Source organism: Labrus bergylta, chromosome 13 (genome assembly GCF_963930695.1).
Source record: "Labrus bergylta chromosome 13, fLabBer1.1, whole genome shotgun sequence".
Classification (NCBI taxonomy): Eukaryota; Metazoa; Chordata; class Actinopteri; order Labriformes; family Labridae; genus Labrus; species Labrus bergylta.
In genome coordinates this window covers 21885241-21904343 of record NC_089207.1, presented here as the reverse complement: position 1 = coordinate 21904343, position 19103 = coordinate 21885241, and the positions used below count along the sequence as shown (strand labels likewise).

The 19103-nt window shown below is 43.7% G+C and overlaps 1 protein-coding gene across 4 annotated transcripts in view; it reads left to right on the top strand.

Moving 5' to 3' along the window:
- Window positions 1-13988, top strand: part of LOC109985143 (titin) — a 168706-nt gene extending 154718 nt beyond the window's left edge. For all 4 annotated transcript variants that reach the window (XM_065962529.1, XM_065962527.1, XM_065962526.1 and 1 more), the window contains 15 exons: window positions 418-723; window positions 931-1233; window positions 1516-1797; window positions 1945-2538; window positions 2811-3098; window positions 3271-3570; window positions 3670-3972; window positions 4129-4431; window positions 4536-5120; window positions 5200-5502; window positions 5657-5956; window positions 6075-6650; window positions 6751-7056; window positions 7215-7820; window positions 7944-13988. In XM_065962529.1, coding sequence (XP_065818601.1) covers window positions 418-723; window positions 931-1233; window positions 1516-1797; window positions 1945-2538; window positions 2811-3098; window positions 3271-3570; window positions 3670-3972; window positions 4129-4431; window positions 4536-5120; window positions 5200-5502; window positions 5657-5956; window positions 6075-6650; window positions 6751-7056; window positions 7215-7820; window positions 7944-12838 — 10250 coding nt within the window. In that variant the 3' untranslated portion in view covers window positions 12839-13988. The remainder of the gene's footprint in view (window positions 1-417; window positions 724-930; window positions 1234-1515; window positions 1798-1944; window positions 2539-2810; window positions 3099-3270; window positions 3571-3669; window positions 3973-4128; window positions 4432-4535; window positions 5121-5199; window positions 5503-5656; window positions 5957-6074; window positions 6651-6750; window positions 7057-7214; window positions 7821-7943) is intronic.
- Window positions 13989-19103: the final 5115 nt, after the last annotated feature.

The following is a 19103-nucleotide window of genomic DNA, read 5'->3' as shown; positions in this document are numbered from 1 at the left end:
AGCGGAGCGGAGTGAGTAAGACGTTGAGAACATGCATAAAAAGTCACTTCCTGGAGCTTTCGCGGAAAATACGACCCGTTGAAACTTTTTATACTGGCAACACAGATAGACAGTGAACATCTACTTTTTCACATCAGTTAACCTTTCGCTTATTAATGGGCGATAAAAAAAAAATAAAAAAGTTACATATAGCCCCTTTAAAATACAAATACAGAAATAATTAATATTTATCTTGATTTATCTTGAACTTACCAAAGTATGCCCCCCCTAATTCAAGACATGCATTTCAGGACCTGCATATGTGGCATATAGCTTCTAGTGTTTAGTGTTCACTTTCACACGATGACATTTCAAAGTGAAAGAAAAAGATAAAATCTTCAAAAATTCTAAAGCTTAATTTACTTTTCTTTCCTACAGCTGTGCCAACTCCTCCTGGTGCTCCAGAAATACTCGTGTCAGGAAAGGACTTTGCGACCATTGAGTGGCTGAAGCCAGAAAGTGATGGTGGTAGCCCACTGATCCACTACCTTGTAGAGAGGCGCGAGAGGAAGAGTGCCCGCTGGGTGAAGGTGAACAGGGATGGAGCCCACCTGGACACCACATTGAAGGTGTCTGGTTTGATTGAAAGCAACATCTACCAGTTCAGAGTGACTGCCATCAACAAAGCTGGAGAGAGTGAAACCAGCGAGGTTTCTCTGTATGTTGTCTGCAGAGTGCCAACATGTAAGTTCACTTTGATCAGATCTGAGTGCCAAACATTAAATGTAAATGAAGATCTGACTGATGATCTATATCAAATAGATCTGATATTTTTGGTTCAGTCTTTTATGACATCAATAAGGGTACTCTCGTGCACACAAACATCAGAAAATCCCTTTCCATATCACAAAAATTAATCTCATTAGCGATTCCTGCATCCTTTTCTCTCAGGTACCCCTGCTCCTCCCTCTATTCCTCGTATTACTGACACCCATGCCGACAGCATCAGCCTGGCCTGGTCCCGCCCTGTGGAGGACGGAGGAGCTGATGTGATGGGCTACATCCTGGAGATGCGGGAAGCTGGGGCAGAGGAATGGAGTAAGGCCCATGAAAAGACCCTTCGTGCAACTGAGCATGTTGTGACCGGACTGTCTGCTGGCAAGAAGTACTGCTTTAGAGTTGCTGGCATCAACATTAACGGTACAGGAGACTTCAGTGAGCCTTGTACTGAGACTGAACCCGTGGAGAGAATTGGTAAGCAATCAATAAAAATATTGCCAATAGAGCAAGAGAGTTTGAATTTGTATTTATTCGAGAGTTAGATGAGATATTAGTGTGATAGTCCTTTATATTTCATGACAGCAAATAAGTTTTATAGGATTTGAAAATGAAGATGACATAACTAAAATGATTTAAAAACAAAATCAATGTGTGAACCACAGAAGAGTTTGGTTTTCCATGATATGCTAACATTTAAATTCCTGACTTTATAAACTGTTATGTGCTGTATATTAATCACTACCTTCTCTTACACAGAAACCCCTGACTTTGAGCTCCATGATGACTTAAAGAAGACCATCTGCTTGCGTGCTGGAGGCTCGCTACGAATGTTTGTTAAAGTCACTGGTCGTCCTGCTCCTGCCATCACTTGGAGCAAACATGATGTTGACCTTCAAAACAGAGGTTTCATTGAGGTTACAAATACGTCCACCACACTCATCATTGACAAGGTCCACCGCTACGATGCTGGCAAGTACACACTGGTTGCTGAGAACTCAGCTGGAAAGCAGGAGGTCAACATTCTTGTCAAGGTCTACGGTAAGTAGATGAAATGTAATTTAAAATGAAATATAATACATTATGAGAATTATACTTATTTTTAATTTGACTTATACTGCAATATTTACACCATACCCAATCATTTCAAATATGTAACATTTTAACAAAATGTTCCTTTATTTTTAGATACTCCTGGACCAACTGGACCAATCAAGATTAAAGAGTTGACTAAGGAGTCTGCTACTATCTCTTGGGAAGCCCCAACTGTGGATGGTGGTGCTCCTGTCAACAACTACATCATTGAGAGGCGTGAGGCATCCATGAGAGCCTACAAGACCGTCACCTCAAAGTGTACTAAGACATCATACAAGATTGACGGCTTGATGGAGGGTATGCTGTACTACTTCAGGGTCCTCCCCGAGAACATTTATGGTATCGGTGAACCCTGTGAGACTCCAGATGTCATCCTGGTGTGTGAGGTTCCTCTGCCGCCACAAAAGCTGGAGGTGATTGATGTCACTAAAAGCACTGTCACCCTGGGCTGGGAGAAGCCAGAGCATGATGGTGGCAGCAGACTGACAGGCTATCTCATTGAAGCATGCAAGTTCGGCACCGATAAATGGATGAAGGTTGCTACACTGAAGACCACAGACCTTGAGCACACCATCGAGAAGCTTAATGAGAAAGAGCAGTACTTGATAAGAATCAGGGCAATCAACAGCCGAGGAGCCAGTGAGCCCAAAGAGCTTGTCACAGCTGTCACAGTACAGGAACAGAGAGGTAACAGCCACAAAAAATGTTTTACCTGCAGTCCAACTTGTCATGTTTGTAGAAAATATAGAAGTCATGTTAATTTGAAAAAAATATTGTTTTGGCTAAGTTCAGAAATAGTTGTTTCAAAGGAAACCACAATGTTGCAGTTCTTTATGCCTCAAATCACTGCTTGTTGAAAATGTTGTCCAGCAGTAACATTTAGTATGACATCACAAATCAGTTCACAATCTTTCCAAAATGTTGATGCTAAATGTTTATATCTCTTTTTTTCTTTGCAGTAATGCCTTTGGTAGACTTCTCCAGTATTCCACAGAAGGTTGTCAATGTCCTGGCTGGCAAGACTCTCGATCTAGACCTGCCCATCATTGGCAGGCCTCCTCCTGTTTGTTCCTGGTACTTCAGTGATAACAAGATAAAAGTCACAGACCGCATTAAGGTCAAGAGCACTGGCAAGTTTACCAAACTGACCATGTCTGACACCACCATTGATGACACTGGCGACTATACCCTGGAGGTGAAGAATGCAGTTGGTGTTATCAACGAGGTCATCAAGGTCATCATCCTCTGTAAGAGACCATCCCTCAGTTGTTATATTTGTTTAATTATTTCTAGTGCTCTTCAAGAGCAAGATACAACAAAGTTAAGATGAGTTATTTCTAGTCAGTCAAAGACGTTTGTACAAAATATTTCATAAATGTTTAACTTTGTACTATTAATTATTTAATTCCCTATTACCAGCCAAACCGGATGAACCAAAGGGACCCATTAGGTTTGATGAGATTGATGCCACCACCGTCACCTGCAGCTGGGATCCCCCAGTCAGAGATGGCGGAGCTCCCATTAGTGGCTATGTGGTTGAGCAACGTGAAGCTCACAGACCTGGCTGGGTGCCAGTGTGCGACTCTGTGAGCCGACCAACATTCAAGTTTGAGAACTTGATTGAGGGAGATGAGTATGTCTTCCGCACAGCTGCCATTAATCGTTATGGCACCGGAGAGTTCCAGCAGTCTGAGATTGTAACCTGCAGGAGCCTAAAGAGTAAGACTTATGGCATTTGAAAGAAAATCCATTTCATTTTATCTGCTATACAGTGTTTTTTTAACAGTAGTAATGTGACCTATCACCCCTCCTCTACAGATGTGTCTGGACCTCCTGGCCGTCCAACCATCTTTGATGTGTCCCGTGATGGCATGACTGTGGCCTGGAACCCACCAGATGAAGATGGTGGTCTTGAGGTTTCTGGATACATTATTGAGCGCAAAGAAGTCAGGTCTGACAGATGGGTACGGGCCAACAAGAACCCTATCACCATGACCAGATATAGGTCAACAGAGCTGATTGAGGGCCTTGAGTATGAACACAGAATCACTGCCATCAATGCAAGAGGACTGAGCAAGCCAAGTCTGCCATCTAAACCAGCAGTGGCAACAGATCCCATTGGTAAACCAACAGTCTGAACAAAGGCTCTATTATAATAATCTGAGTATAATACAATTATTTTAAAGAAACTAAGAATTCATTGTTATAGTGGGTATCTTTTTAAATCAATCTTTATAAATGGCAGCTAAAATTATCCTATATTTCTTTCTTGCTCAGATCCGCCTGGCTGTCCTCAAAACCCAAGGATCACTGATACCACCAAGTCCTCTGTATCGCTAGCTTGGAGTCCTCCTGATGATGAGGGAGATGCAAGAGTTGACGGTTACTTGATTGAGATGCAGAAGGTGGGCACAATGGCCTGGATCAAGTGCAACACCACACCATCTCTAATCTGCGAGTACACACTGACAAACATGCCACAAGCAGAGGAGTTCAAATTCCGTGTAATGGCCTGCAATGCTGGCGGTTCTGGAGAGCCAGCTGAGGTGCCTGGAACTGTCACTGTGACAGAGATGCTTGGTAAGAACTTATAAGTTAAAATAACCAAAGCCGCATTGGGCCTAATATGTTGAAATATAGTAATATGGGAAAAATAACCTTTGTCATTTTTTATACACCTCCAGAATCCCCAGACTTTGAACTGGAGCTCAAATATAAAGATTTGTACGTGGTCCGCCAGGGAGGAGTGGTTAGACTTTCTGTGCCAATCAAGGGTAAACCTCAACCAACCTGCAAGTGGTCCAAGGATGGCGGTGCATACTCTACCATGGCCATGATTGCTTCCACTGAGGATGCCAGTGAGCTAGTGATCAAAGGAGCGGAGAGGGGCGACTCTGGAGTATACGACCTCCTGCTAGAGAATAGGGTTGGCAAGAAGAAGGCTCAAATAAAGGTAAAGGTCATTGGCCGCCCAACTGCTCCAGAGGGACCAATGCTCTTTGAGGAGATCCAGGCCAACTCTGTCAAGGTGTCTTGGAAGGTGCCAACAGATGATGGTGGCTCAGAGATCCTGGGTTATATCGTAGAAAGACGTGAGGCAGCCAGAAACGCTTGGTACACTGTGGACTCAAGGGTAACTGACACTCAGCTGGTTGTCAAGGGCTTAAAGGAGGGAACAGAGTACCACTTCAAGGTAACAGCTGAAAATTCCTTTGGAATCAGCTCCTCTCTGAAGTCGGAGCGGCCACTGGTGCCAAAGACTCCTCTCTGTAAGTATTAATTTTATTCAGTCATAAGTATCTTTGGAAAAAATTAGGTTATTTATGATACTCTGTATTTTCAAACCAGGTCCCCCTGAGCCTTCAGCCACCCCACCAGAAATTATGGATGTGACAAAGAGCTCTGTGGCATTGGCATGGTCCAGACCAAAGGACGACGGCGGTACTGCCATCATTGGGTACTTTGTGGAGTACAAACTGGTGTCTGCTGAGTCATGGTCCCGACACCAGAGCAAGATCACCTCTACTATGTTTACTCTACCTGGACTCACCCCTGATTCAGACTACCACTTCCGCATTGTTGCTGTCAACGGCATTGGTGAGAGCGAAGCTGGTCCTTTGTCAGACCCTGTCACGTGCAAGGATCCTTTCGGTGAGTTTGTGGTCTTAACACCTTGTTTAAAATATCATTGTTAAGCCTACATTTTAAGAACATGGTACAAATCATATGTGTCAATACATGTCAATACAAACCCTAATGAAATCCCTTCAATCGATTGGTAAAAACAACCTTCTTTTCTTCCTAGACAAACCAAGCCAGCCAGGAGAGATTGACACAGTGAAGGTTTCAAACAACTGCATTAACATCCGCTGGCAAGCTCCAGAGTGTGATGGTGGAAAGGAGGTCCTAGGCTACTGGGTAGAGTACAGAAAGTCCATTGAGAGCACATGGAAGAAGTGCAACAAACAGAGGCTGAAAGAAAAGGAGTTCATCATGCCTGGATTGGCTGAGGCCACAGATTATGAGTTCAGAGTATTTGCTGAGAATGAGACAGGAATGAGTAGACCCCGTAGGACTGCCACATGCATCAAGACCAAACTGAGTGGTGAGTACATTTAAATATTCTGTGTTAAAGATTATTTGTCGGTGTTGACCAAACATTGCTTTCAAAAAGTAACTTCTATCTGTGTTTCCTAAAATAAACTTCTATTTTGTACATACAGTTGAAACTAAACCAAGTCTAAGAAAGGAAATGGATGAAGTAACGACCAAGCTTGGCCAGCCTGCTGTCATGAAGTGCCAGATTATTGGTAGACCTGTCCCTGACATCAAGTGGTATCATGCTGGCAAGGAGATTGTTGAGTCACGCAAGTACGAGATGAGCTCTGATGGCCGCAACAACTCTCTATCCATCATGACCGACCAACAGGAGGATGAAGGACAGTATACATGCAAGGGCATCAATGATGCTGGAGAAGCTGAGACCACAGGCATGTTGGTGTTGGAAGCTGCTTCATCCTTCCACCCCGACTACCCTCTGAAGGAGACCTACTACGCTGGCCTGGGATCCACTCTGCGCGTCCACGCTGTCTACATTGGCCGTCCAGAGCCAAAGATCATGTGGCTTCAAGGATCAAAGACCCTGGAGAACACAGAGGACACAACCATTGAGACCACAGAGCACTATACACACCTGGTCATCAAGAACGTACAGCGCAGACTCCATGGAGGCAAATACAGGATCAGACTGCACAACCACTTCGGCAGGGCTGACACCGCATTCAATGTTGAAATTTATGGTGAGTTTGTGTAAATTGTCTTTCGTTAGTGCAGCAAATCGTGTTTTTTGAGAACGATATTATTGGATTTATATATTAATATATGGTTATCTGTTTGTAGACAAACCTGACAGGCCTCAGGGTCCCATTGTGCTGGTTGCCCTCCTGAAGAACTCTGTCATCATCAGCTGGAAGCCTCCTACAGACGACGGAGGCTGCATGATCACCAATTACATTGTTGAGAAGCGTGAGGACAAAGAGGGCACTGAGTGGGAACTGGTATCATCATCCATCAATGGCACATCTTGCCGTGTACCTAACCTCATTGACAGTGCCGGATACTTCTTCCGTGTGTATGCCCAGAATCGCTACGGCAACAGTGAACCACTGGAGCTCACTTCACCTATACTTATCAAGAGCCAACTGGGTATGTTTACTCCAATATTCGTACATTTTCCACTGGTTCATCTATGTATCTCAAATAAGGTTACCTTAAAACTGTAATACACCATAACATTTCAGACAGAGACAGCCAGGTATGCTGTCCAAATTTACTGACAAAGATGATTATATTTCTGTCCACAGAGAAACCATCCCCACCTCTTTCACCAGTTGTTTCTGGTATCACTAAGGACTCTTGTGTGGTTTCCTGGAAGCCACCACTCAGTGATGGAGGCTCCAAAATCAAGAGCTATTGCCTTGAGAAGAAGCAAAAGAAGGACAAGAAAGAATGGAATGATTGGACCCCAGTGACCACGGATGAAATCAAACAAACAGTGTTCTCTGTCAAGCGTCTGACCGAAGGACTTGAGTGCATTTTCCGTGTAAAGTGTGAGAATGTCGGAGGACAAAGTGACTACAGTGAAGAGACTGCTCCCATCATTCCAGCCACAGCTGTAGAGGTTCGTGCTCCTGCCTTCAAGGAAGAGCTGAGGAACATGAGTGTCAAGCACAAGAGCAATGCTACACTTGTCTGCAAGATTACAGGACAGCCTAAGCCTGTGATTAAATGGTTCAGGCGAGGAAAAGAGATCCACTCCGATGGAAAGAAGATTAAGATCCAGGAGTTTAAGGGAGGTTACCACCAGCTGGTCATCACTGAAGCTGATGAGGAAGATTCTACTGTGTACCAGATAAGGGCAACCAACCAGGGTGGCTCCATCTGTGCAACTGTCTCTTTGGATGTTGAAGGTAAGCTCATAGATACTCACAGATATTTACCAAATAGTCCAATGTTTTTTAGCTCCAACTTGTAAAAATCCTACGTTTTTTTATTTAAAAAATAACATGACATCTTACTCCTTTTCTTTTTAGTTCCTGCCAAGATCAACCTGCCAAAGAATCTGAAGGACAAGGAAGCTATCCCTGCCCTGCGTGGAGAAGTTGTCAATATCAAGATTCCTTTTGGTGGCAAACCAGATCCTGTCATCACATGGCAGAAGGGACAAGATCTCATTGACAGCAACGGTCACTACCAAGTTATTGTCACAAGATCATTCACTTCTTTGGTGTTCCCCAATGGAGTGGAGAAAAAGGATGCTGGTTTCTACATTGTATGTGCCAAGAACAGATTTGGCATTGATCAGCAGACAGTCGAGCTGGATGTGGCTGACGTACCTGATCCTCCACGTGGTGTCACAGCTAGTGACGTCTCTAGAGATTCAGTCTCACTGAACTGGGTAGCCCCAGCAAATGATGGTGGCAGCAAGGTTGTCAGCTACATCATTGAGAAGTGCCCAACAACTGCTGAGAGGTGGCAGCGTGTAGCCCAGTCCCGTGACACCCGTTACACCGTTACCAATCTGTTCGGCGGAACCAGTTATCAATTCAGAGTCATTGCGGAGAATAAATTTGGACAGAGTGCTCCATCAGAGACCACTGGACCGGTCATGACCAAGGAGGACAAATCTAGAGTTCTGCTATACGACAGAGAGGTTGAGGATACTGAACGTGTGCCCAAAGGAAAGGCTCCACATTCCGAAGCCAAGAATTTGCACAACAAATATGCCATTGCAGAAGAACTGAGCAGAGGTCAGTTTGGTATTGTTCATCGCTGTGTAAGCACTAGCTCTGAGAAGACCTACATGGCTAAATTTGTCAAAGTAAGAGGCGCTGATCAAGCAATTGTCAAGAAGGAAATTGCAACACTGAATTTGGCTAAACACACTAACTTCCTTCTCCTCCATGAGTCTTTTGACAGCCCGGAGGAGCTGGTGATGATATATGACTTTATCTCAGGTGCTGACATATTTGAACGCATCAACATAGCAGAGTTTGAGCTCAATGAACGTGAGATTGTCAACTACATCAGACAGATCTGCTCAGCTCTTGAATTCCTACATGCAGAGAGCTATGGACACTTTGATATTAGACCCGAGAATATTGTGTACACTACTAGAACTAGCTCTAATGTGAAGATTATTGAGTTGGGCCAGTCCAGACACCTGACCCCTGGAGAGCAAATCAAGATTCAGTATACCACTGCAGAGTATGCTGCGCCTGAGATCCACCAGTGTGATATGGTTAGCAGTGTCACTGATATGTGGTCAGTTGGTGTCCTTGCCTATGTGCTTCTCAGTGGACTTAATCCTTTCATTGCGGAAACCAATCAACAGATGATTGACAATATCTCCAATGCAGCCTACAGCTATGATGACGAGTCCTTCAAGCAAGTCAGTGTCGATGCATTAGACTTCACAGACCGCTTAATGACAAAGGAACGTAAGCATCGTATGAATGCAGCAGAAGCTCTGGCACATCCTTGGTTGACTAAACCTGCTGAGGACATCAGCACCAGAGCGATCACAACTAGCAGACATAAGCGATACTACCAGACAATGGTGAGGAAGGAGTGGAGCACTGTCGTCTCAGCAGCCCGTGTTGCCAGCGGTGGGTCCATCAGGTCCCAGCGCGGTGTTTTTGTAGCAAAGGTGAAGATTGCGCCATTTGAAAATGGTCCTGTAGCTGGCCAGATTAGCCACGCTGTGGTAAATGAGGGCAACAGTGTGAAGTTCATCTGCAACATTGAAAACTATGATAGCACCACTGAAGTGACATGGTATTGTGGTGTCAGGCAACTTGAAGCTGGTGACAAATATGAAATCGAATATGAGGATGGACTAGCTGTTATCACTATCAACAAGATCACAAGAGCAGATGATGGTACTTACAGATGCAAGATTGTGAATGAGTATGGTGAGGACAGTGGCTATGCAGAGCTATTCATCAATGGCGTTAGATCTTACCGTGACTTCTTCATCAGCCGTGTGGTCAAGAGAACAAAGCGCAGAGTTGACACTGCCAGAATGCTTCAGAAGCCACCAGAGTTCACACTTCCTCTGGTCAATCATACAGCCTACATTGGTGAAGATGTGCGTTTTGGTGTCACAATCACTGTTCACCCTGAGCCTCGTGTCATCTGGCACAAATGTGGACAGAAGCTTATACCTGGAAATGATGACAAGAAATACACCTTTGTCAACGACAAGGGCCTGTACCAGCTGATTATCCACAAACTTGAAGTTGATGATGATGCTGAGTACAGTGTTGTTGCCCGTAACAGGTACGGTGACGACAGCTGCAAGGCTCACCTTACTGTGGTTCCTCGACCTAAGCCAGCTGATCTTACCTTGAGACCCATGTTTAAACGCCTGCTTGCCAATGTTGAGTGCAGAGAGGGCCAGAATGTGCGCTTTGAGATCAGAGTATCAGGCCATCCTGCACTGAAGTGGGAAAAGGATGGCACACCTTTAGCCTTTGGACCATCAATTGAAGTTGTTCATGAGGGTCTGGATTACTTTATCCTTCATGTAAGAGACACTCTTCCAGAAGACTCTGGTGTGTACAGAGTTACTGCAACCAACTCTGCTGGGTCAGCCAGTTGCCAGGCCACTCTCAAAGTGGAACGTGTTGCCCATGTAAAGAAGGAATATGAGATGACTGCAAAGGAGAAGCAAGCTGCAGCTGGAAAAGAGGCCCTTGAGAAAAAAGTCAGGCTCTCTCAGATTTTGACCGGCACTGTTATTATACCTTTACCACCTGCAGCAGTACAAGCTGTCAGGGAAGCAGCCACCATGTTCAAACCTGCTGTGACAACAAAGAAGGGTGAAAAGACTGAGGCTGAGATACAGAAAGAAAAAGAGGAGAGGAAGAAGCGGGCAGATGAGAAGAGGCTGCGTATGCCCTATGTTGTCCCTACTCCCCGAGTTGTTAATCCAGCTGCCCTTGAAGAAGATGTGGAAATAAAGCACTTCCAGCCACTTTCTGACATGAAGTGGTATAAGAAGCTTCGGGATCAGTATGAGTTCCCTGAACCTATGGAAAAAATCACACAGAAGAGAATGAAGCGCATTCGCCTTTCACGGTGGGAGCAGTTCTATGAGGTGCCGATCAGAATCAAGGACCAGTACAAGCCTAAGTGGCGCATCTCATCCTTAACTCAGGATGATTTGGAAACTGTGAGGCCTGCAAGGCACCGCACTCCTTCCCCTGAGATAGATGTCTACCACAGGATCAGGAGGAGGTCCCTGGGTGACCTTTCAGATGAGGAGCTGCTTTTGCCTGTTGATGAGTATTTGTCAATGAAGAGAACAGAGGAGGATAGGCTTCGTCTGGAGGAAGAGTTGGAGCTTGGCTACTCTGCTTCTCCACCTAGTCTCAGCCCGGTTCGTTTCGAGCTGTCAGCCTTGCGTCCCTCATCTCCTAGAAGAGCCTACAGTGATGACGAAGAGGGAGAAGAAATTCGCAGATATGACTCTTACCGAATCCCATCTAAATATGAGGCAGGCCCAAGTTTTGTTGACCTTCGCCAGCGTCATGACAAAACAACATACAAACCTCCAAGACAGAAGCAGAGAGTGTATGAAGAGAGAGAAGATCAAGAGCTGCTCCGCCCACACACAACTGCTCAGAGGATCTCCTCCTACAAGAGTGAACTCAAACGCATGGAGTTTGAGGAGAAGACTAGGACCGTGAAAAAGGAAACAACTGTCACTGTTGCATACTCTGAGGGTATTGAATCTGAGCACCTGACATCCTTTACCTCAGAATATATTCCTAAACCAATCAAGAAGATCCCCATGCCTGAGCCTGAGAGAAGGAGATCTCCTACACCAGGAAAGGCTGCCAAGACAGACGTGACCCTTCCAAGAGTTGATTTTGCTTCCAGGTATGAGGAGAGAAAGCAGGCTCTAAGATCAGAAAGAAGATCAGTGGAAAGGAAGGTTGAGGTGGTGACACAGGCTCCCTTCAGCCTTGACCATGCCCCACGTATTACCATCAGGATGCGTTCTCATCGTGTGCCCTACGGCTCAAGCACAAAGTTCACCCTGAATGTCCAGGCCAAACCAGAACAAGAGGTCAAGTGGTTCCACAATGGAAAGGAGATTAACCAGAGTAGCAAATACCACATGACCAACCTTAGTGGGGTTCTTACTCTCCAGATCATCAACTGCATCACTGAAGATGCTGGAACTTATCGTGTTGTCTGCAGGAATGCCAAAGGAGAGACTTCTGACTATGCCACCCTGGATGTTGCAGGAGCTGAATACGCTGCCTTCTCTTCACTCCGCAAGGATGAGGAGCCTCCATCCTCTCATCTCCCTGAGATGACCAGAACAGAGATGTATCATGTCTCTTCCTCTAAAACAACAGTGAAGGAAACTAAAACTACAACAGAGTCAGTCACTGTTGTTGAGAAGCAAAGAGAGAAGCCCAGCTTATCTGCAAGGTTCCTAACAAAGCCGAATTCCCTGACTGTACAGGAGGGAGACTTTGTCAGGTTTGACTGTGATGTGGAAGGTGAACCAGCACCGTCTATCACTTGGCTGCACAAAGGAACAGTTGTTGGTTCCACTGCCCGTCACCACGTCATCTCTTCTCAGAATAACTCCACCTTTGAGATCTGTGCTGCTGAGATGTCAGATGAAGGCAGCTACAGTGTGCTTGTGGAAAACGCTGGAGGCAAACAAGAGGCTCGATTCACTCTGACCATCAACAAGTCCATGGAGAAAGTTGCCTCTCCCAGAGTCACCTCTCCAGAAGCCAAGTCTCCTCTCGCCAAGTCCCCTGAACCAGTGAAATCACCTCAGAGAGTCAAGTCCCCTGAGCCAATCAAGTCACCTCAGAGAGTGAAGTCTCCAGTCTCACCAAAGTCCCCTACACCAAAGTCCCCAACACCAAAGTCCCCTACTCCATCTGAGAAGGAATGAGTGACTTCTTCTACAAAGTCACTGCAGACTGGCGGAGATTTCAACTGAGACTCCAGCTCAGCAACTGTCAACTTTGACATTTGGTCCATGAAAAAAAGCTAATTTATACCCCCCGTTTTTCTTCATCCAGAACCTTTTATTTAGTGAATTAGCTAAAATAATACTTGATAAAGATCTGGATTTCTGTTCTTGTAAATATAAACTATTTTTGTACCAAACTTGACATTAATTTATGCCAAACTAGACTCAAGTCTAAAGTTGTTATGAAATGTGCCATATTGGACAAGTATGACTTAGGATTTTTTAACCACTTTTCTGTGACATGTACATAATGTATATAGCCGAATTGAACGGTTATGGGAAATGTATGCATTGTTATTTATGACAATAATATTAACTGAAACAAAAGAACAAATGTTTTAACAGGAGAAAGTTTCACCTAGAACGAATACCCTGTCAAACCAAGAAACTAAACAATGTGCCTCAACGATACGTTGAAGTCTTAAGATTGCCTCAACAGGTAGAGAGGCTCCCTGTTGATGTTATGAACCACAAACAGAAAGACAAAGTTATTGTTTTGAAGACGCGTCTGTGCGTGTTATATTACAGTTTCCTATGAGTTGTACCATGAGCGTAAGACCCTGAGTGCTGTTTGCATTACCCTCATGTAAGCAGCATGAACTGGTCTTGTGCTCAGACTGACTGTGTCATACCACCACGATTTGATGAGCAGCTCAGAGTGCAAGCGGCATGCACTCTCAGCATTTAGATCTTTTTATTTAAGAGCGCTGCTTCTGGCACAGAATCGCCGGATTGGCTTTTCTAAATGTTACATCTCCTGGCCATAAAGAAACACAAAGTCAAAGCCGGCTCTGCTGTGCAGAAGCAGCGCTGTCTCTTGGAGGATAGATAACTAACGTGTTTTTGTGTTTGAGTGTGAGTGTTTGTAGCTTTTAGTCATTTCACCTTGTCAGTAGTCAGGTCGTCTTCTTCTGCCTCACCACAGAGACTCTAGTTCCTGTGAGAAGAAAGAATAGCAGACACATGGTGCCCTGCACTTTTATTTAATTGATCTGTTGATGTAGAACTATAAGTTGTCCTCCTTGAGTTTTATGCATTTCTGATTTAATAAAGCATGATTTCAGCACTACACATGCCTTCTCTGCTGTTTATTGTGTCCGCTGTATTAACTACTCTCATAGTGATGGATAATAGAAACAAGATCAACGGGAAATGTTGAAGCACTGTAAATGATTCTTTCTGTGTATGCTGCTTTAGGAGTTTTTACACGTAGTACTTCACTACATTTGTCTCAGTTTGCATAAAGCAACTTTTGAGGAGTTTTTAGACTTCAACACAATGTCAAAAACTAAACCAGTTTCTGAACTACAGATAAAAGCACCCACATACTGTAGGTATTAATGGTTTGTAATCAACATGTGAGGGTTAATCTATTTATTCAAAAGTAGATTAAAAAAATAGCTCATGAAACATGAGTCTGCTCAACACCTTAAGAGACATTGTCATAAATGTGCAAGCTCTGTTATTTTGGCGTTTCTAACTGCAGTACCTGGACAGGTTTGATGTCATCCACTAAATACTTTAAAACAGGGATAAAAACAGCAGTAGGCTACTGTGTATAAAGCAGCGCAACCTTTACAAGAAAATATGCAATTATTTAAAACAAGAACAGTCAGGTAGAACACACTGATGATTTTTCAGAATATGGTCACACACTTCAGTTTTAACTTTAAATGGACATCTAATTAACACATATATGAAATCATCTCTGATAAGTGTTGGCACATTACTAAAAGTTCCAATCAGTAAGATGTGTAGTGAGTGAAATGTTAAAGTGACCTTACTATATGATCAGACATTAAGGAAACATGCTATGTTGAAGTGCTGGCTTCTCTGACAACAATGCAGCAGCCAGTATGTCCTCCTTCTAACTTTAGATTCTGGTCCTGAATGCTCTGGATTTGTTTGGACCAGGGAAGGTAGTTGATTTTCAGACACCCCCACATGGCCGTTTTGGACGCCCCTCGGTTTGCCAGATATGAGACAAGTTATCAGATCAAACCAACAGGTGTTGCAGCGATGGAAGCGGGCAAGAGAACTGGTTCAGATAGAAGTGATTGTACCCAACCTAAAAAGCCTCTGCATGTTTCTAATAAGCTCCACGAGCAGAAACGTGCTCAAACTAGGATCAATATTGGAGATGCTTTTGAAAAATGGAGAGAGGTTAGAATGCAGAAAGGTTTACAGACCGATGCAGAGCTGGATAAACACTGAAGCTTCAGTGTCCACCACATGGCAACTTGCGTGAGCATTGACTCTAGAGAGGAGGGGGTGGGGGGAAACAGTCCTCTATGATATTTAGAATCATGACTGCAGTACCCATTTTAAACACTAGGAGTCAGAGTTACACACTGCTCACTTTAATCTGCAGGCTTCTCTCTAAAACCTTGTATTTTACAACGTCTTTGTTTTCTGTCATTTCCTGCTTCAAAGTCCTGAAGGGGTTTTATTTAACTAATGAATAGAAACAACTAAATGAGTCTGTTAGTGTTCGTTGATGAATTGTACGTAGGGAGTTCAATAATAATAATAATAAATGTATAATTCAGAGGGAACCTTAAGGCAGTGCTTCCCAACCTTTTTCCTTAGAGTGTTACTTAGAGCGGGGTTTCTCCAGTTAATGTAGAATAGAGGCCAAATATTGACACCATAAATATAATATATATAAAATCATTACACACCTGTTTTGGTCATACCTTCATGACTGATTTTGATCTTTTGACCACAAAATATTATATTAAACTCAAATTAAAGGGGCGCTGGTGGGGCAGTGGTTAGTGCCCTCGCCCCATTTATGGAAGCTGCAGTCTTCCAAGCGAGCAGCCCGGGTTCAAGTTCAACCAGTGAGTTGAATAGAAGACCTGAGAGTGCGGGTTGGTGTGCTGATATACAGGAGCTCAGAGAGGTACAGAGGAGTGAGGTTATGAACGGCCTCAGAGGTGACGAGCAGGAACTTAAAGTCGATATTTAACCGATGAAGCTGCTGACGGACAGGTGGGATGTCAGGGGGATTCTGAGGGGAGGGGGTTCTGGAGATGATGCGAGCAGCAGAGTTCTGGACCAGTGGAAGTTTGTGGATTGACTTGAGAGGGAGACCAAAGAGAAGGGAGCTGCAGTAATCAATGCGGGATGTAAGCAGGGTGTTAACGAGGATAGTGGTACAAATAAATATATTTTAATGTCTTCAGCCTTGCTCCTGTTGAAGCCCGCTGGGTTTGACAGTTTGAAGATAAAGTTTCCTCTCACGGACACACAGTGCAGATAAACATTCATCCCAAAGTGAATCATTTATTTGTTGAATTTCAGCAACACATTTACAGAACCAGTCGTCTCGGACTCAAGACCATTAAAAACACTTTTTGAGAATTACACACAAAAAAACAAAAAACAAAAAAAGAAGTGAAAGTTCAAAGATTAAATCTCAGAATTAACCGTCTTTGAATATTTAACGCTGACGGAGGAAAAGGTTCCCTCAATGATTGATGTGTTTCCCGGAGACGGTGAGTGACATTCATAACCACACAAAGACTAAAAAATGTCAGAGAACTTTAAATATGAACCTCAAATGAAACAGATAATATCACGAGCCGCTCAGCAGCACTTCACTCGTACGGGAATAAAAACAAATGTAACAAACCGTAAACATAACGACGAAGCAGCTGAACAGGAAGTTATCCATATTTATGATGTGTTCGCTGACCTCCGGTTTGTTCAAAGAGAACCTCAATCGTGTCTCCTCATCCTCTATCTCCATCTACAGACAGAAATGGATGAAATTATGATGACGACATCAATTTACCGTAAAATCCAGAGTAAAAGTCTCAGTCTGTGTTTGAAGGTCTCTCAGGTTTAAACTGTCGTCCTGCGTGATGATCTCCACTGCGCTCAGCAAGGCTACAACGGTGAGTTTGTGTCACTCTTTTAGTACCGTCTGTTTTAATTATGTGGCGTTTGCTCTCCTACTAGCTACAGTACGATAGTTCGGTAAAGATCGTGGGGCGTACATCCCAAGTGTCACGCTGCCCGCCTCCTCTGCTCCCTAATTAACTTTAATGGAGGACCCTTTTAATCAGTGCAACGCTCCACACGCTTTATGTACTGAACAGTAAACCACCGTTTGCTTTAAAAACACCATGATGACCTTATGAAAGAGAAAGGATGGTCAAAAGTGGCGCTGTCATCCAGGTCTGTGTCGCCATGTTTTCCAGAACAGCTTTCAATACACAATGAATAGAGGTAAAGTTTCAAACAGTTTAGGTGGTGTGCAACGTGTGGTGGTGAGGGCTAATGACGACATGTGTCAACATTTTATACTGATATATTTAACACAGTGGTAAATAAAGTGTGTGTGTGTGTGTGTGTGTGTGTCTGTGTGTCTGTGTCTTACCTGTTTGGGTGTTTATTCGTCCAGGACATGTACTCCATTAAACAGGAAGCGTACAGTGCCGGGGTGAACGCCCTGAAAGAAAAGCAGCAGAGTGAAACGAGCGTCTGGGCTCGATTGTCCCAAAGGTTTTAATCCTGATAAAAATTATCCACTTTATTTCTGCCCAGGATCCAATAATCCAGATCACTTTCATCCCAGTTGTTAAAATACAAACTGGATATGATCATCTTGATCCAGATACTCTTAAGGATCAACAAACTCAGCTTTACAGGGACTTGACACTTCTTACTTTGTCCACATGGGGGCGCCAAACTCCAGACAAACAGTGATCCTCACAGCTGCTTTAAATTAAATATTTAATGTTTGATAAAGATGTAAAATATTTACGTAGGACAAAATCTTTCTCTAATTTGTAACTTTTTCATTTTATCACTGAAACAAACATCATTCTGCTGCAAAATATGTTTTAAAAAGAACTTAAAACAACAACTACACAGTAGAAATGTTCTCTCATTTGACCAATTTTATCGTTTACTTTCATTCTGTCCCTGTAGTCCGGACTGAATAAGGCCTCTACTGCGTTATCTTTAAAGGTCACATATTCTCCTCCTCATCAACCAGTGTAAATAAGGCTTAGAGCGCCTCAAAACATGTATGTGAAGTTTCTTGTTCTAAATCTACTCTGATCCTGTTTTTGATCATGCCTATAAACCCCTCTGTTTCAGCCCTGCTCAGAACAGGCTGTTTCTGTGTCTGTAGCTTTAAATGTAAATGAGCTCTGTCTGACCACGCCCCCTCTCTGGAAGGGCTTGGGTGTCTCGCGCTTTCTCGCTCCATGCCCTATTGTTTATGGTGAGAAGGCAGACTCAGAGGGCAGAACAAACACCTAGCTGTGGGAGTGTCACCCACCTGGGGAAGAGGATTTTAGAGAATGCGCAACCTTTAAATTAAACAAAACAAACTGGAGGTCTGATCAAGATTCACACCAGGAACTGGTTTACCTGATCTTATCCAATTACACACTAATATGTGTCCCTAGTCCACTTGAAGATCTGACGCACACTGACAGCGTGAATCCTCTGAAATAACTTTTGTACAAAAAAACGGTGAGCTGCGCTCTCGGACGATAAATGATGCCAGATGAGCTGATGGTTCTGAGACTTCAAGAAGAAAACTTATTTCTTAACGGGTAGGCTTTTACTTTGAAACTAGCAGGAAGTGTTAGGTCTGACTGATAAGCAGATGTATTTATTTTTAGCTTGAACATTGTTTGAAGCAGAACCAATCAGATGTCAGCATCAGGATGGAGACGTTTTACCTGACGAAAAAGACGAATCAGAAGCACCACTCAACTGTCTCTTACAGTACGCCTCCTGCAAGCATACGTCAAGCCCCGATGTCCTGAATAAACTGTGTTGTTCTTAAAACAAGGTTGATATCAGACTAACTTGTGTCTCCTACAGGAGTGGAAACCATCGTTTCACACTCAGGTAGCAAACACAGACCTGTAACTCCTCCTCCTCCTCCATGTTTGAGCCAGAACTTTAGTCACCTGTCCTGTTCACGTCGAAGCTAACTGTTGACGTCACACACTGTGTCCGCCATGACGATCCCTCGGCTGCTTTGATAACAGAAACGTCCATTGGCCGTTACACTGACCAAAACATGGAGTGACGTCACTGAGGAGGCGTGTCTTCTATGTGATATTTTTTTGGCGGGTTTAGAGCGGAACTCCGCACTGCAAATGACTCAGAGAAAGAGACAGTTTGACATTTAAACTTTGAAATAATAATCAGT